The sequence below is a fragment of the Dasypus novemcinctus genome, chromosome 13 (assembly GCF_030445035.2).
Source record: "Dasypus novemcinctus isolate mDasNov1 chromosome 13, mDasNov1.1.hap2, whole genome shotgun sequence".
Taxonomy (NCBI): domain Eukaryota; kingdom Metazoa; phylum Chordata; class Mammalia; order Cingulata; family Dasypodidae; genus Dasypus; species Dasypus novemcinctus.
Genome location: NC_080685.1, coordinates 45,135,227 through 45,160,240, shown reverse-complemented (window position 1 = coordinate 45,160,240; position 25,014 = coordinate 45,135,227). Strand labels below are relative to the sequence as shown.

At 36.4% G+C, this 25,014-nt stretch overlaps 1 protein-coding gene across 6 annotated transcripts in view; it reads right to left on the bottom strand.

Moving 5' to 3' along the window:
* POU2F1 (POU class 2 homeobox 1) overlaps positions 1 to 25,014 on the bottom strand; it is a 228,439-nt gene that overhangs the window by 113,633 nt on the left and 89,792 nt on the right. For 5 of the 6 annotated variants that reach the window (XM_004464714.5, XM_004464715.5, XM_071207557.1 and 2 more), the window contains one exon: positions 12,373 to 12,438. In XM_004464714.5, the coding sequence (XP_004464771.1) occupies positions 12,373 to 12,430 (58 nt within the window). In that variant the 5' untranslated portion in view covers positions 12,431 to 12,438. Of the gene's footprint in view, positions 1 to 12,372; positions 12,439 to 16,124; positions 16,431 to 25,014 lie in introns of those variants that run through there. The other variant, XM_058310068.2, reaches the window with a different exon arrangement.

The window sequence follows — 25,014 nt, the reverse complement described above, 5'->3', positions numbered from 1 at the left end:
CATCTCCACTTCCTCTCCCTCACTCAATTCCTCACAGCTTGGGAGTTGCTCAGAGACAGTGACCCAGATCCCTCCCACCTCCCACACAGACTATAGAGCCCACAGCAGTAAGTAAGAACCCCAAACATAGCCAGGCACAGGGAACCAAGTCCAGAGACCAGGGTAGACCACAAGCCACTGTGGAGTGCAACTTACACAACGCCCCCAGGAACTGAGACACTGGTAAGGCTGCAGCTGGAAAGTGTTGTGTTCACTCAATCCAGTTTCTGTTGACTAGATCACCTAACACAAAATAAACTTTTCTGAAGTGACCCACCTTTTGGGATTAATTCATCTGGCCCACAAGGGTGAGATGTCCTGAGGAGGAAGAAACCAAAAACAAAAGGGAGTGGTGGGGGTTTAAATAGAACTGCTGTAAGACAAGAGGGTCCTAGAACTGAAAAAGGTAAGGAAAACAGAGCACTAATAAGGGAGAAAATTTAAACAAACCACAGTAGCTGAGTAGAAAATTCTTCACAAACACAGAACAGATCAAGACTCTTTAAGAAGGAACAGAGGAAAGGAAGTTTTCTTCTGGAGGTAAAACAATTACACAAAAAATAGAATCTTAAAAAGTATATCACGTATCCAGGGCAAGAATCAGGTGAGGAAGATTTGAGAAAATCTGATTAGTTAAACAGGAGCTATTCTGAAGGACGAGAATAAGTTGAACCAAGAGTCAAAGAAGAGCCTAAACACAAAGCCAATCAACAATAAAATCCTAGACAAGGGAACAATGATGTTCAGAGTTAAATCATCAAGATAACCAGATGCCTAGATAGCAAAAAATTTCAAGGCATACTAACAAACAGGGAAATATGGCTCAATCAAAGGAACAGATTAAGACTTCAGAGGGGATACAGAATTTGGAACTAATCAAAGAAGTCCAAAGAAATTTCCTAAATCAACTCAAGAAGGTGAAGGAAAATATGCATAAAGAGATCAAGGATATTAAGAAGACAATGTGTGAACATAAAAAGAAACAGAGAGGGAAGTGGTTGTGGCTCAATCAGTTGGGTTCCCGCCTACCATATGGGAGGCTCTGGGTTCGGTCCCTCCATGTGAAGGCAAAAGCTGGCCCGTGCACCATGGAGAGCTGATGGCCCCTGCGCTGCGGAGAGCTGGTGCAGAAAGATGATGCAACAAAAGGGAGATGAGCAGATACAGAAAAAAAAAAAAAAAGCAGTGAATGGACACAGAGAAAAGACAGCAAAAGAAAAGGAATAAGCCACAAGGGGGGTAATAAATAAATAAATAAATCATAAAAAAAAAAAGAAACAAATTATGGAGATGAAAAGCACAATAGTAGAGACTAAAACTATACTAAAGGGGGAAGCAGATGTGACTCAGGTGACTGGGCTCCTGCCTACCACATGGGAGGTCACTGGTATGGATCCTGGTGCCTCCTAAAGACAGCCAGCTGATGCAATGGGCAGGTGCGGAAAGCTGATGCAACAGGATGACACAAGAGATACAGGGAGGAAAATCATAATGAGAAACACAACAAGGTAGGGAATGGAGGTGGCTCAAGTGATTAGGCACCTCCCTCCCACATCAGAGGTCTTGGATTTGGCTCCCAGTGCCTCCTAAAGAAGGAAGACAAATAGACACAGCAAGTGATAAACAACAAGGGGATGGGGAGAAATAAATAAAAAAAATAAATCTTAAAAAATACACTGGAGGCATACAACAGCAGATTTGAACAGAAAGAAGAAAGAATCAGCAAACTAGAAGACAGGACAATCAAAATCATACAGTCAGAAGAACGTATAGAGAATTAAAAAAAATTTAGCAGTGTGTCTCAAGGATTAGAGGAACCACATGAAGCACACAAACATATGCATCATGGGTATCCAAGAAAGAGAAGAGAAGGGAAAGGAGGCAGAAAGAATATTTGAGGAAATAATAGCTAAAAATTTCCCAAATCTTAAGAAAGACATAAAAATACATATTCAAGAAGGGCAATATACTCAAAACAGGAAAAAACCCAAAAGACCTACCTGAAAGGCAAAATAATCAAAATGTCAAATGCCAAAGATAAAGACAGAATCCTGAAAGCAGGAGAAAATCAATTCATTTGTATAATAAATAAATAAATTGTAGACGTCTCTACGATAACAGCTGGAGACTTCAATACACCACTCTCATCAATAGATAGAACATCTAGAGAGGATCAATAAGGAAGCAGAGAACTTGAATAATAAAATAAATGAACTAGACCTAACAGACTTATACAGAACATTGCACGCCAAAAGAGCAGGATATACATTCTTGTCAAGTGCTCATGGGCTCATGGATCATTCTCCAGGACAGACAATATTTTGGGTCACAAAACAAGTATCAAGAAATTTAAAAAGACTGAAATTATACTAAGCACTTTCTCTGATCATAAGGGAATGAAGCTGGAAATCAATAATAGGTGGTAAACTGGAAAACTCACAATATATGGAGCACACTCTTAAACAATCAGTGGTTTGAAGAACTAGCAAGAGAAATCTGTAAATACCTTCAGATGAATGAAAACGAGAACACTACACTATATATTAAAAGTTATGGGATACAGTGAAGGCAGTACTGAGAGAGAAATTCATAGTGCTAAATGCCTTCATTAAAACAGAAGAACTAAGATCTAAGAACTAACTGCACAACTGGAAGAACGAGAAAAAGTACAGCAAACTAACCACAAAGCAAGCAGAAGGAAATAAATAAAGAGCAGAAAAAAATGAAATTGAGAATAAAAAAAATAGAATCAACAAACTGTTTCTTTGAGAAGATCAATAAAATTCACAAACCTAATATTAGCTAGAATGACAAAGAAAAAAGAGAGAAGATGTAAATAGATAAAATCAAAATGAGAGGGGGGACATCACTACTGACCCCACAGAAATAAAAAGGATTATAAGAGGATAATATGAAAAACTGTATTATAACAAATTATACAACTTAGATGAAATGGACATATTCCTGGAAACACAAGAACAACTGACATGGACTTGAGAAGAAATAGACGTCAACAGATGAACTACAAGCAACAAAACTGAGTCAGTCATCAAAACCTGCCAACAAACAAAAGCCTAGAACCATTGGCTTCAAAGGTGAATTCTGCCAATCATTCCAAGAAGAATTAATGCCAATCCTGCTCAAACTCTTCCAAAAACTGAAATAAAAGGTGTGATGGTTAGGCTAATGTGTCAACTCAGCCAGGTAATGGTGCCCAGGTGTTTGATCAAACAAGCACAGGGCTAACTGTAATACATGGGCATTGCATGGCCTTTAATCACCAGTGAGTTGATTGCACAGATGGCTGGTTGCATCTATAATCACCTGAGGATACTGACATCAGCAATGAGTGAGGTCTCATCCAATCAGCTGAAGGCCTTAAAAGGAGAAGTGATTGCATCATTCAGAGAGAGAATTCCCAGCTCTATTTCAGATAGCCAGCGTCTCCTGGGGAACTCAATGAGGACCTTCATCAGAGTACCTAATTTGCAGCCTGCCCCAAAGAATCTGGATTTGGGCATCCACACAATCATGTGAGATAATTTTATTAGATCTCATAGTACTTACAGATATCACCTGTTTCCCTAGAGAACCGTAACTAACACAGGAAGGAACAGTACTTAACTCATTCTATGAAGCCAACATCACTCTAATACTAAAGACAGATAAAGATATTACTAGAAAAATACAGACCAATTTTTCTAATGAATATAGATTCAAAAATCCTCAACAAAATACCAGCAAATTTAATTCAGCAGCACATTAAAAGAATTATACACCATGACCTAGTGGGTTTTATCCCAGGAATGCAAGGGTGGATCCAACACAAGAAAATCAATTAGTGTTACACCTTGCAAATAAGTCAAAGAAGAAAAATCACGATCATCTCAATTAATGTAGAAAAGGCAATTGACAAATACAGCTTCCTTTCGTAATAAAAACACTCTGAAAGACAGGAATAGAAGGAAAGTTTCTTGATATGAAGAAGTGCATATATGAAAAACTGACAGCCTACATTATACTCAACAGTCAAAGACTGAAAACTTTCCCATTGAGATTGGGTACAAGACAAGAATGCACACTGTCACCACTGTTATTCAATATTGTGCCAGAAGTTCTAGCTAGAGCAATCAGGCAAAAAAAGGAAAGAAAAGGCATCCAAATTGGAAAGGAAGAAGTAAAACCTTTGCTATTCACAAAGGATATGATCCTATATACAGAAAATCCTGAAAAATCTAAAACAAAGCTACTGGAGCTAATAAATTCAGCAGAGTGGTGGGATACAAGATTAATATGCAAAAATCAGTAGTGTTTCTATACTAAAAGAATCAAATACTAAGGAATAGCCAAGAATGTAAATAAAGGACTTTCAGAAAACTATAAAATATTGCTAAGACAAATCAAAGACTGAAATAAATGGAAGGACATAGCATGTTCATGGATTGTAAGGCTAAATATCATAAAGATGTCAATTCTACCCAAATTGATTTACACATTCAGTGGAATACCAATAAAAATTCCAACAGTCTTTTTTGCAGAAATTGGAAATCTAATTATCAAATTTATTTGGAAGGGTCAGGAGCCCCAAATAGGCAAAAATATTTTAAAAAAGAACTAAGTTGGAGGATTCTCACTTCCTGACTTTAAAGCATATTACTTAGCTACAGTGGTAAAAATAGCATAGTTTTGGCATAAGGATAGACATATTGACTAATGGAACTGAATCGAGAACTCAGAAACAGATCCTTACCTACCCTCAATCAAGGGATTTTTGACAAGGTGGTCAAGTCCACTCAGCTGAGTCAGAAAATAGTCTATTCAACAAATGGTGCTGGAAAAACTGGATATCCACAGCCAAAAAAGAGAGGATCTACCTCTACCTCACACCTTACACAAAAATTAATTCAAACTGGATATAAAAGCTAGAACCATAAAACTCCTACAAGAGAATGTAGGGAAACATCTTTAAGATCTTGTGGTAAGTGGTGGTTTCTTAAACCTTATAGCCAGTGAACCTTATGGTGGATGATGGACTGTGGTTAACAGTACAAATAAATGAGTGTTTTTTCATGGGGTGTAACAAATGTACAATACAATTACATGGTGTTAATAACAGTGTGGTAAGGGGAAAGTATACCTAATGTAAGCTACAGACTATAGTTGTAGTAATATTTTAATACTTTTTCATCAATGTAACAATAGTACCACATTAATATAAAGTGTTAACAAGGGGTATATGAGAACACTGTTTTTTTGCATTTTTCTGTAAACCTTTATCTTCTCAATAATAACAACAACAACAATAATAATAAAAGACAGATAATTTCACAGCTACCAGAATGGCCACTATTAAACAGAAAACAACAAGTGTTAGAGAAGATGTGGAGAATAGGAATACTTATCCACTGCTGGTAGGAATGTAAAGTGATGCAGCTACTGTGGTAGAAAATTTGGTGGTTCCTCAGGAAGCTAGGAACAGAATTGCCATATGATCCAGCAATCCCTCTACTTATATATATCCAGAGGAACTGAAAGTGGGAACTCAAAGAGATATCAAAGAGATATCATCACAGCATTATCACAATTGCCAAAAGATGGAAACAACCCAAGTGTGGTATAGGTACACAATAGACTATTATTTAGCTGTAAGAAGGAATGAAGTCCTGATACCTGTGACAACATGGATGAACCTTGAGGACAGTGTTGAGTGAAATTACCCCGATACATAAGGACAGGCATTGTATGACCTCATTAATATAAACTAAATACAATATAAGCCAACTCAAAGAGTTAAAATCTGGAATATAAATTACCAGGAGATAGAAAGAGGGTAGAGAATGGGGAGCTGTTGTGGAATTTTTAAATTAGGTTGATTGTAAATGGAAATGGATAGAGGTGATGATAGCACATTATTGTAAGTGCAATTAACAGTGCAGAATTATGTGTGTGATTGTGGTTGAAAGGGGAAATTTAGGGTTGTGTATATCTCTAAAAGAAAAGCTAGAGGATAAAATATGGGAATGTATAACAGAGAGAACCTGGCTGTGGATTACAACTGGTTATTAGTACAATGTACATGTACATGAGTACAATATTATTTTATGAACTAGAACAAACGTATGTCACTATTACAAAGTGTTGATAATAGGGTGATACATGGGAAAAAATACACCTAATGCACACTATGGACTATGGTTCAAAGTAAAATCTTAATATTCTCTCATCAATTATAACAAAGGTACCACTCCAAGCTATGTGTCAATAATAATGGGGATTTAAGGGATATGGGGTTTTTCTTTTTGGAGTAATAAATATGTTCTAAAATTGATTGTGGTGAAGAACACATAACTTTTGTGATTATATTGAAAGCCACTGCACACTTTGGATGGTTTGAATAGTGTGTGAATATATCTGAAGAAAACTGCTTTTTAAAAAAAGGGCAAGAAATAGCATTGCCATCCCCTTTTATCCATATGTATTTTTCGTTGAGAAGATATTATTTTGGTAAAATAATCCAGTCTTTCATTTTCTTCATTCCTAATCCTGGTTTCCTGGACTAAGTCAGGGAAACAATCATGCTGACTAGATAATATACACTTTTATTTTCTTCAATCTGAGCCTGACCATCAACAGATTAGCAATCCCTTTTATCTGTTTACTCAAATCAATCCCATAAAGGTAAATCAAAACTAATTCACTCTATTTGAACCCCCAAATCCATTTTAAATCAATCTACTCCTAGGGAGGCAGGGTGGGAAAATGCAAGGCTCCTGGTTTTTACAATCCCAAATTACTGAACTATTCTGAAATTTAATTCCCTCATTTGTAAAAAAGGTATAAAGCTACTTACCTTACAGGAGTCTCATAACAATTATGACATAAAAGTATATAAAATAAAGTGACTAGCCATGCATATATAGTAAGAATTCAATAAATGGTAACTACTGTTATTATCCCTGCTTTCCTCACAGATGATCACCCCCATCTACTTTCATGAGGAAAAAAAGAGTTAAACTGATGTGAATTATTCCTCAGCTTTCCTCCAACTTACACTTCAATTCTCTTTCATTGCTTAATCTTTTTTTCCATTTTTAAACTGAACCCTTCATCCTGTTCCCAGCTGTTCTTCCTTTTATCTTTTGCACCACTGGCTTTTTTTTCTTTCTTCCATCTCTTCCTTCCTGATCATTCCTTCTACCTGGTTTATAAACATACTCAAATTTCTTCAAAGAAACACTCCTTTCTACACTACTATGGCATTTTATATTCTTTTTTTTTTTTTTAAAGATTTATTTATTTATTTAATTTCCCCCCCTCCCCTGGTTGTCTGTTCTCGGTGTCTATTTGCTGCGTCTTGTTTCTTTGTCCGCTTCTGTTGTCGTCAGCAGCACGGGAAGTGTGGGAGGCGCCATTCCTGGGCAGGCTGCACTTTCTTTTCACGCTGGGCGGCTTTTCCTCACAGGCGCACTCCTTGCGCGTGGGGCTCCCCCACGCGGGGGACACCCTTGCGTGGCAACGCACTCCTTGCGTGCATCAGCACTGCGCATGGCCAGCTCCACACGGGTCAAGGAGGCCCGGGGTTTGAACCGCGGACCTCCCATATGGTAGACGGACACCCTAACCACTGGGCCAAAGTCCGTTTCCCTATATTCTTTTCTCTTAAATTACTTACCATATAATCTACTCTCAATCAGTTATCTGCAAATCTATCTGTTTAACTTCTTAATGGATTGTCTACTCGTCAGACCAAGGGTTTCATCTAGGCACAATAATATCTTTTCATAGTAACAAGTATAATATATTACATAAACGATAGGCACTTACTGAATAAATAAATTACCAATAGATTTTTCTGTGAATTAGAAAAAGGGATAGTTGACAAAAGTATATACTGTCAGATTTAGCTGCTTAATTTAACATACCAACACAATCTGAAATAATTTTGCATATCATTCTCTTTAAAACACCACAACCCAAAATTAACACAACTGTTAAAGTTTTAGGAAAAAAATTATCTAATCAAAAGTATTCCAAATTTAGAAAATATGAAACTATGGTTTTATTATAGTTAAAAAGTTTGTTTTTCACAAATAAGCAAAATTGAAGAACTGCATATTCCTTAAACAGTCTGCAGTTTCATTTTTAAATCAAATTGTAAATATATAATTACCTGAATAAACTTGCAAGTGGCTACACTTCAGAATCAGGACAGTGGATGATCTCATAATCAATTTGATACAGTTTCTATGTATTATTACATTAGCAGTAACTCTTTATGAAAAGGCAATACAATTTTTCTCTCTTTGTAGGGAAAAGAGAAAAACAACTGCTGTTGCTGGTGATACATGTAGAAGTCTAAGAAAGTGCCAGTCCTTTGCCACATAGAGTTTTAAGACGCCAAAGAGTAAACTACCAAAAGTCATCTGCTAGCTCTATGATGGGAATGAGTCTGCCATACATTCCAAGTTAAAACAGGGCAAGAAATTCACAAGACTATTTCAGCAAGTGCCCTAGCCATATCTTTGTAAATGGTTCTAGGCCTACAAAGAGTTGCTTGAAATTTCAGTCTTCTTTCACTGCAGTTCATGGAAGAAATCATATGAGGGGTACAAATCTTGATCCTGCCTTTATTTCCTATCTGGTTTTGTGTCACAGTTTCTTATTCTTTTAAATGGAAATAATATGTCACTTGCAGGGTTGTCCTAAGAACTCAAATTGAAATAGGTAACATATATGGTGGTTAAGATTTTAAAAAACAAGTCATAGGGATTCTATTAAATGCTACAGATGATCACTAAATGGTAGCCACTGTAACTGCTTTTTATAGCAGTGGTATTAATGTAAATGTGGGGATTCCCAAAGAGTCTGATATAAGAGATATTTTCAGGGTTTTCTGATCATTTTGTCAGTCTGTTTTCATCCTTTAGAGAGAAATGCATGCCTGTTTCCTCTATGAAGATGTGCTTTAGGCATGGGTGTCCTGTCCACTTTTTCTTAGCCTCATAATGGGACCTGGTACCCTGTTTTCTCATCTTTGAGTAAACACATGTCTCTGCAAACTGGTTCTACACCTAAGCTAGGCAGCCAAAACACCTGCATCTGCATAAAAGAGCAGTGCTACAAAATAAAGATAGGGCCCAAAAGGGTACAGAGTAACAACAGAATGGAGCCTGTGGCTGATATAGAATTCAGATTATGTTTCCCTTCCCCCACTCAAGAGGTACTGCTGGAGTCTAACTGGCTAGCTTCACTTGGAGCATTATCTGAGAGACAAAATAAAAGAGAGCTAAATATGGAAGCCCCCACAGCTCAGTTTCACATAAGGAGGTAGGAATACTTCAGAGATTAACAAGCATTTCCAGGTAAAGTACAGGTTAAAATGAAAATATGCTAGTGGGAAATACTATAATGGTTCAGCTCATCTGCTCCAAATTAAAAGGTTTTGTGGCCAGTAGAAAGAGAAAACAAAGAGCAACTCTCATTTCTTATTATCTCTTACAGTTTGGCATTTTTAAAATGAAAAGTCATAGAGGGAACCCTCCCTGCAAAAAGGGAGGGCTCTATATATAGAAAATCTTGAAAAATCTACAACAAAGCTACTAGAGCTAATAAACTAATTCAGCAAAAAGGTAGGGTCCAAGATCAACAAGCAAAAATAAGTGGTGTTTCTATGAACCAGTAATGAACAATCTGAAGAGGATAAATCAAGAAAAATATTTCAATTACAAAAGCTACAAAAAGAACCAAGTATCTAGGAATAAATTTCACCAAGGATGTAAACGGCTTGTACATGGACAACTATAATACTTGTACATGAATCATAAGACTAAAGATTGTTAAGGTGTCAATTCTACCCAAAGTGATAGATTCAATGCAATCCCAATCAAAATTCCAACAGACATCTTAACAAAAATGGGAAATCCAGTCATCAAATTCATATGGAAAGGTAAGCAGCCCTGAATAGCCAAACCATCTTGAAAAAGAAGAAAGTTGGAGGACTCACACTTCCTGCTTTTAGAACTTATTACAGCAGAGAGAAGTAGCTCAGAGGCTGAGTGTCTGCTTTGCATGTATGAGGTCTCGGGTTCAATCTCCGGTACCTCCTAAAAATAAATAAATAAATTTAAAAAACCCACAACTTACTACAAAACTACAGTAACCGAAACAGTGTGGTATTTGTACAAGGGCAGACATATAAACCTATGAAATGGAAATGAGAATTCAAAAATCCTCATACTTTTGGCCAAATGATCTTTGACAAAGGTGCCAAGCCCACTCAGTAGGGAAAGAAATCTCTTAAACAAATGGTATTAGGAAAACTGAATAGCCATAAGCGAAAGAAAGAAGGTGGACCCCTCCCTTACACTATATTAAAAAATTAACTTAAAATGGATCAAAGACTTAAACATAAAAATTAAAACTATAAAACTCTTAGAAGAAAACATAGGGAAACATCTTTGGAACCTTATTAGGCAGTGGTTTCTTAGACTTTACACATAAAGCACAAGCAACAAAAGAAAAAACAGTTAAATGGGACTGCCTCAAAATTAAAACTTATATCAAAGGACTTTAGCAGGAAAGTAAAAAGACAACATACAGAGTAGGTGAAAATATCTGGAAACCATATAGGGTTTAATACCCAGAATATACAAAGAACTTCTATAATTCAACAAGAAAAAGACAAACAATCCAATTTTTAAAATGGGAACAAGACCCAAATAGACATTTTTCCACAGAAGATACATAATGCTGAAAGTTATTAGTCATCAGGGAAATGCAAATCAAAACCACAATGAGATACCACCACACAACCACTAGAACGGCAACTATTAAAAAAGAAAGGGAATTAACAAGTGTTGGAGAGGATATAGGAAGAAATAGGAACACTCCTACATTGTTGGTGGGAATGTAATATGGTACAGTCACTTTGGAAACAGTATAACGATTCCAAGAAAGTTAAGTATAGAATTACCATATGACCTAGGTATATACTCCAAAGAACTGAAAGCAGGGACTCAAAAAGACATTTTCACACTGGCATTCATAGCGGCATTAATTACAATTGCTAAAAGGTTGGAAGAACCCACCATCAACAGATGAATAGATTACACAAAATGTGGTATACACCTCTAATGGGCTATTATTTGGCCATAAAAAAGAATGAAGTTCTGATACATGCCAAAACATGGAAGAACCTTGAAGACATCATGTTGAGTGAAATAAGCTAGATAGAAAAGGATAAATATTGTATGATCTCTCTTACATGAAAGAAGCAGAATATGGATATTCATAAAGTCAAAAATTAGAATACAGGTTACCAGGGGTCCCGTGTGGGGGAAAGGAATGGGAAATTTAAGACAAAGAGAGGGTTTCCTCCCTTAGGGTTCTTACTTTAGAAACCATTATTTTCTGTGGATAACTCACTAATAACATAATTCCCATCTTATTTGGTTTAATATTTAATGTATGCCTTTACCGGAAATGGGACAGTCCCTGTACTATCTCTGGCAGATGAGAAAGATGCAGTCAAATGTCCTCTTAGGAATGAACTGAACTAAGAATATGGGCTATGGAGAAACTTACTCTTTATGGACTTACCTCTTTCTCAAGGGGCCTCTGTTTTCTCATTTAAATGACATTAATTTTCTCTTAAAAAAGATTCTCTTAATAAATAATTTTATTAATTTTCTATTAATAAAGGGTTTAATCATGAGTAATTTCTTAAAAAACACTTTACCAAATAAACATATATATTAGACAAAACAAAAAACAAAAAAACAAAATACACAAAAACAATAAAAATTATAAAACATACTATATGTATATATTAGAAATAAATGTTTCTATATAAATTATATTAAATGTGGGGTCGATAACATTGACTATTTTGATAAACACCTTTAGCAAGAACAACTTCGTACTGAATGGTTACTGTGTATCACATATATTATCTCCTTTTAATATTTGCAATAACCTGTGAGATATATTATCCACATTTTATAGTTGAAAAAATTCTCAGAAAGATTGGGGAAACTGCCTAGGTCGCAAAGTTAAGTAAGTGGCAAATCTACAATTCATAAGCAGAATTCCTAAGTCAAAAAAAGCCTATGCTCTTACCTATTCTGTAGTTTCACTGATAGATGGAAACGAAAAAATGAAGCAATCTATAGCATAAAGTTATTTAATCTTAAGCAAACACAGCCCCAGTCCCTGAAAGAACTAAATTACAATAACTGACAACTCAGTATTCAAACTGATCTTTTATTTGCCAAATACAAGTCATAATTTAGTGGACAGTTAATTAAAAAGGTGGCTCTGGGGACAATCACTTACCTGTATTGCCATCTCCACTTTCCACAGACGGTTTACTGGTTTCTGATGGATTGTTCATTCTTGAGTCTGCAATAAATCAGAGGTGATTTACGTTTTTTAAAAACTTGGTGGTGGACTGGGGAAGCAAATTGTGGCAGGGGAAGGGGTTAAGATTGATAACTAATGTTATAGTCAAACAGTAAAAGCACAGCACAGGGTACATATGTCAAAGCTAAAACACTGGAAATTGTGACTAAAAGGTTCTCTGAAAGAAATTTAGGATTCCCTGGGCCCTAATATAATACATAAATAAATTATCTTTCTAAAGAATGTTAAGGGAAGCAGATGTGGCTCAAGTGATTGGGTTCCCGTCTACCATATTGGAGGTCCCAGGTTTGGTTCCTGGGGCCACCTGGTGAAGGTGAGCTGGCCAGCATGCAAGCTGGCCTGCACGGAGAGCTGACACAACACAAAAGAGACACAGAGGAAGGACAATGAGAGACACAGCAAACCAGGGAGCTGAGGTGACTCAAACGATTGAGTGCCTCTCTCCCACGTTGGAAGGTCCTGGGATCAGTTCCCAGTGCCTCCTAAAGAGAAGACAAGAAGAAAGACAAGAAGACACAGAAAAACATGCAGCAAATGGACACAGAGAGCAGGCAGTGAGCTCAAGTGGCAAGGGGAAGGGGGAATAAATAAATAAAAATAATAAATCTTTTTAAAAAAAAGGATGCTAAGATTCTTCTAAAAAGATAGCAAATCTAACATGAAATTATAGAGTTTCATATGTAGAGTAAATGTTTTATAATATGAAATATAAAAAATGTTCCGAAACAAGTGATGAGAAAGCACCTCAAAAAGTAAAAAAACATTATTCTCAAATAAAGTTTCTTTTTCCATACGCAAAGCTATTCATTCTTGGAAACAGATGGGATAGTAACTCAGCCTAATAGAAGAAGAACATGTCTAAGAAAAACGTCTCCTTATATTCTCCTCACCCCCACAACCAAACTAAACAAGTGTCAAAGACAGAATGTCAAATCCACACCTTAATCTTAAAAGACGTTGTATCACAAGGTATAACAGATCTATCCCATAATATCAAATTAGAATCACAACTACACCCTCTTAAGAAATTATACAATTTCAAGATCCCAAATGAAACTGATTTTCTTTTTAGGGTTGGCTATGTTTAATAAAGGTTTCCATAGTAAAAAGTTTACACCAAGCAACATTAGGTATCCTAGAAGATATGCAAAAGAAGAGATGAGACAAGAACAAGTCTGCCCTTCTTCTTCCTCTTCAAAAGGGTCAAAAATTGAACATACATTAAATAATTGTCTTATTCTACATCCACCGCAAGCTCAAACAAAAGTTGACAAACAAGTTTTGTCTTTTTCTGTACTGGGTTAGGAACCACTTAAGAACAAGTACTAAAACTATGTTGTATTTGATTTTTTGACTGAAGAGAAGAATTTGCCATCTGCTTAAATGTTTACATAGAAAATCAAAACAGTTATTAGATAGAAGTCCCAAGGAAGGTGTCCATGGTTATATTATGCACGTGCATAAGGGATGAGAAAAAAATCATGAGTCCTCTCCCAATAAATTTCATTTTGAACTAGAAGTTGGGAGGTAGTTTTTATATTAGTCATTTTTGTAATAGGTGCTTATCTGACAGGCTTATGCAATTCTACCATATCTTTGGTTTGCTCCAAAGATGTTCAAAGGGATCAGTTTCATGTGTCTATGGTCTAAAATAAGGGGAGTTCTAGAACTTTGTTCATTCACTGAAGTAGTTAATTATTAAAACAGAGAAGATGTCCAAAAAATTTCTTTATTTAACACTTTTTAAATTAAAGTTAAAAGTTAATAGATCACAAAGAACAAAAATTTTTAAATATCATCTGAAAGCATACTAAGGTTTGCAAAGAACAGGTGCATAGACTTAGTAAAAACCAGCTTTCTAAATGACTATTCAAAATTTTATGAAAGTCAACAAAGATTACAAAAAAATGTAATAGAAAATACCATTAAGCACACACATTGCTCAATGTTTCTTTTAGAATGGATTTTAAAAAGAAAGTGGGGGAAAAAATGAACAGTTAAAATTCATAGAAAAGGTAACAATTTTCCCACATATATGGACATCATAAAAACAAAGAGGCAAATTTTGTAATTCATGAGCCTTTCTTTGTTTAATTCATATCCTAACTTCAACATGTATCAAGATTATGTCACAGGTATTTTATGTGGATCTTCTAAGAATATTTTATTGAAATATCAAGAGCTTCAAAGGCATTTAACAAAATCATTTCACTAAAAAAAATGAGTAAAATACAAGAATTCTGATAAACTGTAACAATGGAGTAATGATGGTAAGTTATTTAAGTGATATTTACTGTTATTTGAAAGCAATAGACTTAATTTCTAAATTTAAAATACACTGCTAAAAATATTTGCTAAAAATATTTTCTTTCTTCTTGAGTTACCATCTTAATAGCTATAAAAGAATAAATACAAATAAATTATTTTTGAAATTTGAGGATTTTCCCCTCTGGGCAATACCAAAATTACAGGTATATTGCCACTGAGCTGACCATATATAGTGAGTCTTACACAGTTACAAGTTGCTCTTGGATTAAATTCTAGATATCAATATGCTGGTTTTGTCATTCTCCCTTTTAATTGTGGTTTTTACTAGGCTGTACACATATTAATATGAGCTTGGGTTTATGTCATGCCTTATGCTAAGAACTCAAACAGTTTCAGAATTATCATTTTATTTTATTTTATCCTTGGCAAATTGACGGGGATAGGGGCAGTCCCAGTTTTCAAGTGGGGAAAATCACATACCAAAAAAAAAAAAAAGTGATTTGTAAAGGTTTTAATGGTAAAAAGGTATCAAATTGGTCTTGGAGTTCATATCCTCTTTTTGAGGTTTCCAACAATCCTACATATAAACAGACTAAAATTAACACTAAATATGGCCACCATGAGCCATCATATGTCTAAATACAAAAATGCCTCAATCTATTTAAAAATTCTAACCCACAGGCTGGACATCCCTTCCCCAACAGGCTTGTTGTTCTTTGGGGGAAACTCTAAAAGTAGGCTTTCTGACACTCAAAAGTTATAGTTTTCTGAATAACCGTTGATTTTTTTAAAAGTAAAAAAAAGGTTAACATTAGCCAAAATTTGAAAACAGTTAATAGTTTCTAAAATGTGAACATCAATCAACAGTCTTATTGCAGTAACCACTGCAATTACCCTCTGTATTAGTACTTAATGGGAACAGTTCTGCAGTATGGCTCCACCTTATTTTTCACTACGCATTTCTGGATTTTTGTGTAAGACATTCACAATAGGTATACAAACATTTTTATTAATATGTACATAATATTTAGGTACAGTTTATACCTTGTTGGAGAAATAGTGTTTTTAAAACTACATGAAATGCTCTCATTAGAAATTTCCCAAAAGCAAAACTGTCCTCTTTTCAAGCTGAATTCTAAATCCACAATATTTACTGAAAATATCCTCTGAACCAGAAGAGCTAGTCATAAGGGAGGGACTTACTGCAAATTCAAGTATGCTTGTGCTTTGCAAATGCCTTCTTCCTTCCCAGCTCAAACCACCTCTCCCCCCCTCCTCCCCCCTCCCCCCGCAGCCACCAATTGGCTGAATATGAGATTAAGCATTTATGCATAGTCAACCCCACACAAGCTATTTCCATATTAAAGCTTATAAGAAAGAACTGTGCTGGTACCCACCTAGAACATAGTCACTGCAGTCCAACATTGCTGTAAAATCTTCTAAAGATTCAGAAACTCCAAAGCAAGGAAGACACAGGTAGTGGTTTGGGGTGGGGGAAAGAAGGTGTTACTATTTCTAACACATCTATACTCTTAAGAGAACAAGGGTGTGGGGGGGTGGAAAGTAGATGGGGGTGGGGAGGGAGGAGGAAGGAGAAGCAAAATACAACTTCAGTTACACCATAGCAATCTTCAACTGAATAAGGAAACTTCAGTTGCTCAGAGGAGTTTTAGTCTCTCCTACCAGATAGGACTGACATTGTCAAGGCAACTGAAGCATGAAAAGTTCCCCTTTTTGTAATAAAATAGAAACAAAGATTGCAGCTGGCAGTTTCCATAATGAAGCTTAATCAGTATGCGCGTGATTAGGGCCTTATGCAAATCTCTCCTCGTTAGCACAGCAGCCAGCACTTTGAAGTCCAGGAACAATTCATTTACAGAATACACTGAAAGCACTCTCTGCATAATTTAAATCATTGTATAAATATTTATCACCTCATTTGCATATTAATTGGCAGAGCATGAAGGGAAAAATTATCTCCTGAGTGCCAGCATAATAATTAGGATAAAATGAGATTTCTTCCAATGGCCTGGCTTCTTGGACCTAACTTGAGATAGTACCCAGGAAAAAGGGAGGAACAAGAGACAGAGTTCTGTTAAAATGCCACTGAAATGACATGTACAAATTAGAAACAACTCTACAGACTTAAGCACCTTTAATCTTGTTCCTGCTGGCAACAATGACTTCTGTAATAAGAGGCTTTGCAAAAAGCTTTCCACACAATCCAAATAATCTCAAGGAAACAATTAGCAAGGTAGAAGCAGAATATAGATAGGGCTGTCAAGATGGTGCTAGTCTTCCACTGATAGGGAATTTACCAAATGTTACCATAATTGTCAGGAGAAAGTCCTACTCTAAACCAAGGAAACAGTATAAATCCAGAAGCAACACAGGACCTATAGAATGATTTTCAAGGGTGTGGAAATTCTTTAGCTACAAATTTTTTTAACGACCAAAGTAAAGATTAGTTAAATGCTATATATTTCACAGTATCTCAAATCAATCTTAAGACAGTTTGTTACTTATAGCAAAAAATGGGTTATGTAAACTGTGGAATTACTTAGTACTTTTAAGTAAATTTCACTTGGATATGATTATGCATATTAAAATACTCTTACATTGGAGAGTATGGGCCATGATGTGAACCAATGTATATGAGGTGCAGAGGTGCCCAAAGATGTACTTACCAAATCCAATGGATGTGTCATGATGATGGGAACGAGTGTTGTTGGGGGGGGGGGAGAGGGGGGGTGGGGGGGTGGGGTTGAATGGGACCTCACATATATATTTTTAATGTAATATTATTACAAAGTCAATAAAAAATAAAAAAATTAAAAAAAATAAAAATAAAAAAATAAAAAATAAAATACTCTTACAAACAATATATTTAATTTAAAGTGAATTTATAAGGTAAAACATAAACTCAAAACTTTTCAGCCATTACAATATGAAAACATTCAATCCTAGTCATCAGAAATAACTGAGATTTGCAAACATCCTATAAAGTTGGCATTTTACCTATTTTTAAAGATGAAAAAACTCAGGCACAGAGAGATAAGGTATTTTAACCGTCACACCAATAATTCAGAGTCAGAATTTAAAATCAGATTTTGCTGGCATCAAAATCTGAGCTCTTGGCTATTCCTACATACTACCAATACATTTAGGTAGTTGGTAGAGGAGGCTTAAATAAAACAGCAGAATAAAATGGATTGTTTACTGAGACCAGTAATTGGAGGCAAAGATTTTATATGTAAAAATCAGATGTGTACAGATACACAGAAGAGTACACCAAACTTGAGGAAAAGTCTAAAGAGCTCCATCCCATTAATAACTGCTTTTATTTAGAACCAGTCTTCAAGTATACCAAATGTCTTACTGATCTTACCTTTTCCAAACATCAAGGTTGAAATTAAACAACATGCACACAAGGAAATGAAAAGCAAGATTTTTATAAGGGACCTTTAAAATTATTTTCTTGCAAATGCATAACTTAGCTAGGAACAGAGTCAAAAACCTTTCTTAGCCTTTAGATAAATATCTTATATTGCTGGTTTTTCTGTTCTGCAAAATCACAAAATGCATATGAAGAGAGTTTAGGGGAGAAATTAAACCCTGTGATTTAGTACTGTGAGACCTGTTTAAGGTCCTTTCCCTCTTTGAGCCTTAATTTTCTTACCCATAAAATGATGATAACATCCCTTCATGAAGTTGTGAGGACAAAAGTATTATTTGTGCTCTCAGACTAGAGCGTAGGACCCCTGAAGCATGTACAGTTGTGCCAGGTCACAGAATAAAAACAGTACATCTTTTGAGAGCATCAATTTTGTTCAATAATAACAACACTTTGCATTAGAACAAACCAAGACTATATTATAGAACAGAATACAAAATTCAAATAGTTTTAAAAGTATAATGCACTAAAAAGGAAAAAAAAAAAAGTAGAATGCACTAGATTATACAAGCACTGCTTGGTGGGAAAAGATGAGAAGCAATGGTGAAGGTGACTAGGATATAGCAGATGTCAATAAATGTTTCTTTCCCTCCTCTTTTGCCTTCATAAAATTTTAAATGTATTATCTGAACCAATTATGGAATATATGACAACTTACCATGTTTTTTTGTACTTTATACAGTAACACCTCTAAACTACCTTTCTTATGACAATTTGGCCCTTCACACACAGCTCAGTTAAGGATGACTTAAAGTCATGGCCTGCCAATCGCTGCCTCCTGAGATATACTGCTGGAAGGTGCCCTGCAGGAACAGGACCTTAGTATTGCCATAACCTCCTCCCTAGAGCTAAGAGAGACTCAAAAGGGACTTATATAGCCTATTTGAATGGGTTTCCCTTTCCCTTCCACTGCAAAATTCACCGCCTTCACTCCAGGGAGAGAGAAGGGGACAAAAGGAGGAGGTAGCACTGTGGGATGAAGCTACCCAGGGTGACAGAAGCCTCATCAAGGCAGCTGATTATTTACTACAGTAGGAAGGGCAAGAAAACTCTCTATCACCCTTGATCTAGCTACCCTGAAGTTTAAACACTGGAAGGTTATCCAGGCCTCTACAGATGGATTAGGGAAGGGATAGCCACCACCTCTTATCCCCTACACTCCCCAAAACATAGCATATATAAGATCCAAAAGAAGACAACAGACAAGCCAATTCAAATTTCTACTTCACTTAATTCTCGTTTGAAATTTGAGCAAAGAATCACTTAGATTAAAACTTAAAAACTTAAAACAAAAAACATTTCACAGATTTGTGGTATGGTTAATCACATACATTTTGGTGTGAAATAACTCAAATTGTTTTTCTTTAATACTTAGTTTAGGAGTTGATCAGTGAAATAATGGTTGCTGCCATTGGTGAAGAGGCTAATAAATACTCTTATAATAATGTTGTTTAGATAACCCAGATTGGGGGTGAGGGGACAGCATGGGGTTCACAGAAGGTGAGAAAAGAATAGGAAACAGTAATGTAAGTAAGTATCAAAAGGTGTTGAGAAACCAAAACTAAAATTTGCATATTTCAAAATTATGTCTAAAATCAAGCCTTTTCTTTAAAGGGGGCAGGGGGTGGAGAGGAGGTTCTTCCAGGTCTCAGAATTTATGGTTAACAGTATTAGTCTATTTTCCATTAGAAATGCCATCCAGGACAATGACAACTGAATTACAAACTAGCTTTATAAAACACATTTTATGTGTGAGTGAACAGAGATGTGCCTATATTCTCCTTTCTAAATCACTGACCTCCAACATGGTCACAGTCTACATGAACAGCCTTTTCTACACATTATTCTAGATTGACCGTATATCTTGTTCAATGGGTGAAAACGTCCAGCTTCCTGTCTATCTTGTGGTGGGATTTTGCGAAACTATGCATTGCTCTCCCAGTTATTCTGTTTTTCCATATCTCCATAGCTCCACTTGTTTCAGCCCCAGGCAATCTCAATCATACACCAACATCCTTTTAAAACTTTATCACTTTTATAATCTTTAACTATTTTGTGTCCTATTAACTGGTTTACCAAACACTTAAAAATATTTAGTAGCCCAAGAACTGCAAATTGTCATATTACAAAAAACAAACAAAACCTCTGAAAAATACATTACCCACATACTGTATAAACTAACTTACTAATGCCCAAATACAAAAGAACACTCCAGAATTTGAAATTTTCTTAGACTCAGAACCAAGTGACAAGTACTCACTGCTGCCATTATTGCGCACTGTACATCACAATAAATGTGAATTATGCTCCCTACAGTTGAGATAAGGGACCCTCAATGTTTTAAAAAAGAAAACAGAATTTTTACCATTTACTAAAAATTTCAGTGGGGAAGATACCGAGAAAGAAATTTACTTTATCAATTGGCCAGTAAGCACTCCAAATAATGACACGATGGATAATCTTATTTAAAAGTAAGCTGAGAGAACCAGCAAGATGGAGACAGAGTAAGGAGCTCCTAAAGTCGGCTCCTGCTACAGGGTAGTTAACAAACACCCAGAGCTCTCTGGAGCTAGCTGAAGCACTTGTTTAGAGGCTTCAGGAGACCAGAAGAGTATCCTGCAACATCTTTGAAGGAGTAGAAGACAACTGCCCATCTGCAGAGAAGACTTGTAAGCAGAGCGCTCCACGGCCTGGAGGCCGGTGCCCATCCTCCACTGGAGGCACAAGCCGCCATCAGAAGCTGTTTGGCGGCTGGAATTGAAAGCTCCACTTCCCCAAAACGGGGGAGGAAGAGATGGTTGGGCACCAATTTCAGCTACCGATGAGTAAATTCAGTGAGCTACAGTATAATTCTGAGAGCAGCTAAAGTTTGAGGCTAAGTCAGAAAGAGGCCGGGAGCCGCCATCTTAACTCCAAGCCTGGCACGAGGGACAGCGGGGCAGACTGAGGATCCCAGTGCTGGTGGGGACCGGCTTCTTTCCATCCAGATCATATTGCAGCTCCAACCTAGGCCCCAGTGCCACCTCCAACAGGGAGGAAGCTGCAGGGACCTGCACCAGCCTCTCTGGGAAATTATCAGTCAATCCCCCTGGAGGTCGGTGACTATCTTCCTCTGGTGACTATGCTACTCTGGCTGCATGAGCTGCCCCAAGAGCTATTCTGTGGCTGGAGTTGGAGGCTCCATTTCCCAGAAACGGGGGAGGAGGAGACGGTTGGCTGCTGATTTCTGCTCTGACTGGGAGACTTGGCTGGCTAAGAGATAACCCTGGGAACAGCTGGGTGTGAACCAGCCCAAGTCAGAAAGAGGCCCTTAGCCACCATTCTGACTCCACCCCCGGCCTGAGGGGAAGCCAGGCTGACTCAAACTCTCAGTGTTTGCAGGAACAGTTTCTTTCCCATAGATCAGCCTGCAGCCCTAGACTAAGCTTCAGCCCCACCTCTGGCAGGGAGGAGGCTGAGGAGCCCTGCACCAGCCTATACAGGTAACTGAAGGTAACTGTGACTGGCACAGACTGAAAATCAGAAGTCTACCAGGAAAACTATGGTCATCTTGGGCAGACTGGGCAGATTGCTGCCCTTACCTGCAGCTCCATCCCTGCCCCAGGCAGGGGAAAAAGGGATGTGAAGCTTCTTCAACCTCTCTAGGCAACTACAGTCTAGGCCTGCACTTGGATTATTCCACATTGCTGTGACTGTCCCTACCCCTGACAAAGGAGAAAGTTGGAAGAAGCTTCATTGGTCCCTGGTGGAATGAGGGTACCTTGAGCCTCCACAGTTTACAGCACCAACCACATGCTTGGCTCCTACTGCACAACCAGCAAGGGAGAAAGGATAGGAAGCCCTAAACTAAAGAGAAAAACTGCACCCAGAATAAATACTCTAGTAAGACAGATGCGAAGACACCAACAAAAAATTACAATCCACACCAAGAAACAGGAAGCTGTAGTCCAGTTAAAGGAACAAGATAAACCTCCAGATGACATAAAGGAGTTGAGACAATTAATTATAGATGTTTAAACAAATCTCTTTAATAAATTCAATGAGGTGGCTAAAGAGATTAAGGATATTAAGAAGACAATGGATGAGCACAAAGAAGAATTTGAAAGTATACATAGAAAAATAGCAGATCTTATGGGAATGAAAGATGCAATAAATGAAATTTAAAAAAACACTGGAATCATATAATAGCAGATTTGAGGGGATAGAAGAAAGGATTGGTGATCTTGAAGAAATGGCCTCTGAAAGTGAACATACAAAAGAACAGATGATGAAAAAAAATAAAGTCTCAGGAAACTAAATGACAGCAAAAGGCATGTAAATATACACATCATGGGTGTCCTAAAAGGAGAAGAGAAGGGAAAAGGGGCAGAAAGAATATTTGAAGAAATAATGGTAGAAAATTTCCCAACCCTATTGAAGGACATAGATATCCATGTCCAAGAAGCACAACGTACTCCCATCCAAAAAAATCCAAATAGACCAACTCCAAGACACATACTCATCAGAATGTCAAAGGACGAAGACAAAAAGAGAATTCTGAGAGCAACAAGAGAAAAGGAATGCATAACATATAAGGGATATCCAATAAGATTAAGTGTTGATTTCTCACCAGAAACCATGGAGGCAAGAAGATAGTGGTCTGATATATTTAAGATACAAGAGAAAAACTTCCAGCCAAGAATCTTATATCCAGCAAGACTGTCTTTCAAAAATGAGTGTGAAACTAGAATATTCACAGATATACAGAAACTGAGAGAATTCCTAAGCAAGAGACCAGATTTTCAGGAAATACTAACGGGTGTGTTAGAGCCTGAAAAGACAAGATAGGAAAGAGGGGCCTGGAAGAGAGTCTAGAAATGAAGATTATATCAATAAAACTAACTAAAAGTGTCAAAAGAATGGTGAAAATAAAATATGACAGATGAAACTCAAATAGTCAGGAATAAACTTAACCAATGATGTAAAGCACTTGCATTCAGAAAACTGCAACTCAATGTTAAAACAAATCAAAAAGCCCTAAATAACTGAAAGAACAATCCATGCTCATGGATTGGAAGACTAAATATCATCAAGATGTCAATTCTACTCAAATTGGTATACTGATTTAATGCAATCCCAATAAAAATTCCACCAGCATTAAGGAAAAAATTGAAAACACGATCAGTAAATTTATTTGGAAGGGTAAGGAGTCCTGAATAGTCAGAAACATCATAAAAAGGAAAAGTGAACCCTCATCTCCAGACTTTAAATCATAATACTTACCTATAGTGGTAAAAACAGCATGGTATTAGCCTAAAGACAGACACAATGGACCAATGGAACCAAATTTATGGTTCAGAAACAGACCCTCACAGGTATGATGAAATGATTTTTGACTAGCAGAGCAATCCATTCAACAAAAGGTGCTGAAAGAATTGGACATCCATAGCTGAAAGAAGGAAAGAGGGCCCATATCTCACACCTTATTCAAAAATTAACTCAAAATGGATCAAAAAACTAAAAATAAAAGCAAGAACCATAAAACTTCTAGAAGAAATTGCAGGAAAATATCTTCAAGACCTGGCGGTAGATGGTGGATTCTTAAAGGAGGTAAGAGAAGGACTTAGGACTTACTGGAAGGACTTACTGATGTTTAATGTAGGTAGAAATTTTAATTAGCTTTATTATAAAGGTATGGAAATGTATAGAGTAGGTGGTAACACACAGTAACAGCTAGTTTATAAATGCCAATTGACAGAATGCTAGAGAATAATCTAGGAACTGGATAACACAGTAAACCAAGAGGTGGATGAGAATTGTGGTTGATGGTACAGATATGAGTGCACTTTGCTAGCTAAAACAAATGTGTATCACTACTGCAGGTTGTTGGGAATGTGGAGAAGCATGGGAAAAATACAGCTGGAGTGGTCTATGGACTGTGGTTAGTAGTAATAATATAATATTCTTGCATCTATGTGCAAGATGTACTATGCTGATACTGCGGCGGTATGGAAAATGTGAGCCAAATGTACACTATGGACATGGTAACTATCAGATGCTATTATTTTATCTGTAGCAAATTATACACCACATTGTGGTGTATTGATGGAGGGGTGTTTTTTGGGAATTCGGCACATGTGTAAGGTTGTTTAATAAGTTTGCAACTTCTGTCATAAAAAATATATATTTAAAAAATAATAGAGTGGGTTGGGGGAAAAACACACCAAATGTAAGGTAAGGACTATGATTTATAGTAAGATTTTGACAATATTCTTTCATAATTTGTAACAAACGTCTCATGACAATGCAAGGTGTTGGTGGAGGGTTGATGTATGGGACCCTTGTACGATGTTATGCATGTTTGCTTTGTAAGTTCACAACTTACTATACACTGTGTATGTTCATATATAAATGATATAAAGATAATAACAGGATTGGTTAGGGGAAAAATACTTTGTTTAGTAGTAATATTTTGACAATGCTCTTTAATTATTAGTTAAAAAGGTTTAAAAACAATGCAAGTTATTGGTGGTAGAGTGAGATGTTATATAAGTTTGTTTGATCTTATATGTGTTTGTTTTGTAAGTTCACAACTATTATATACTTATTGTTTATGTATGTTTATGTATGAGTGATATATTTCAATAAATTTAAAAAAAAAAGAGGGGAAAAAAAAAAAGTAAGCTGAGGCCTAAAGAATGAAAGGTCACACAGCTATTACTTAGTAGAGAGAACAAGGGGGTAAAAGACAAATATGCCAAAACTCTTATACCATGAAATTGAGATCAGTAGTTGACTGATTAATCAAAAAGGCCACTTAATAAAAATCATTAAAACATTATATTCATACCTTA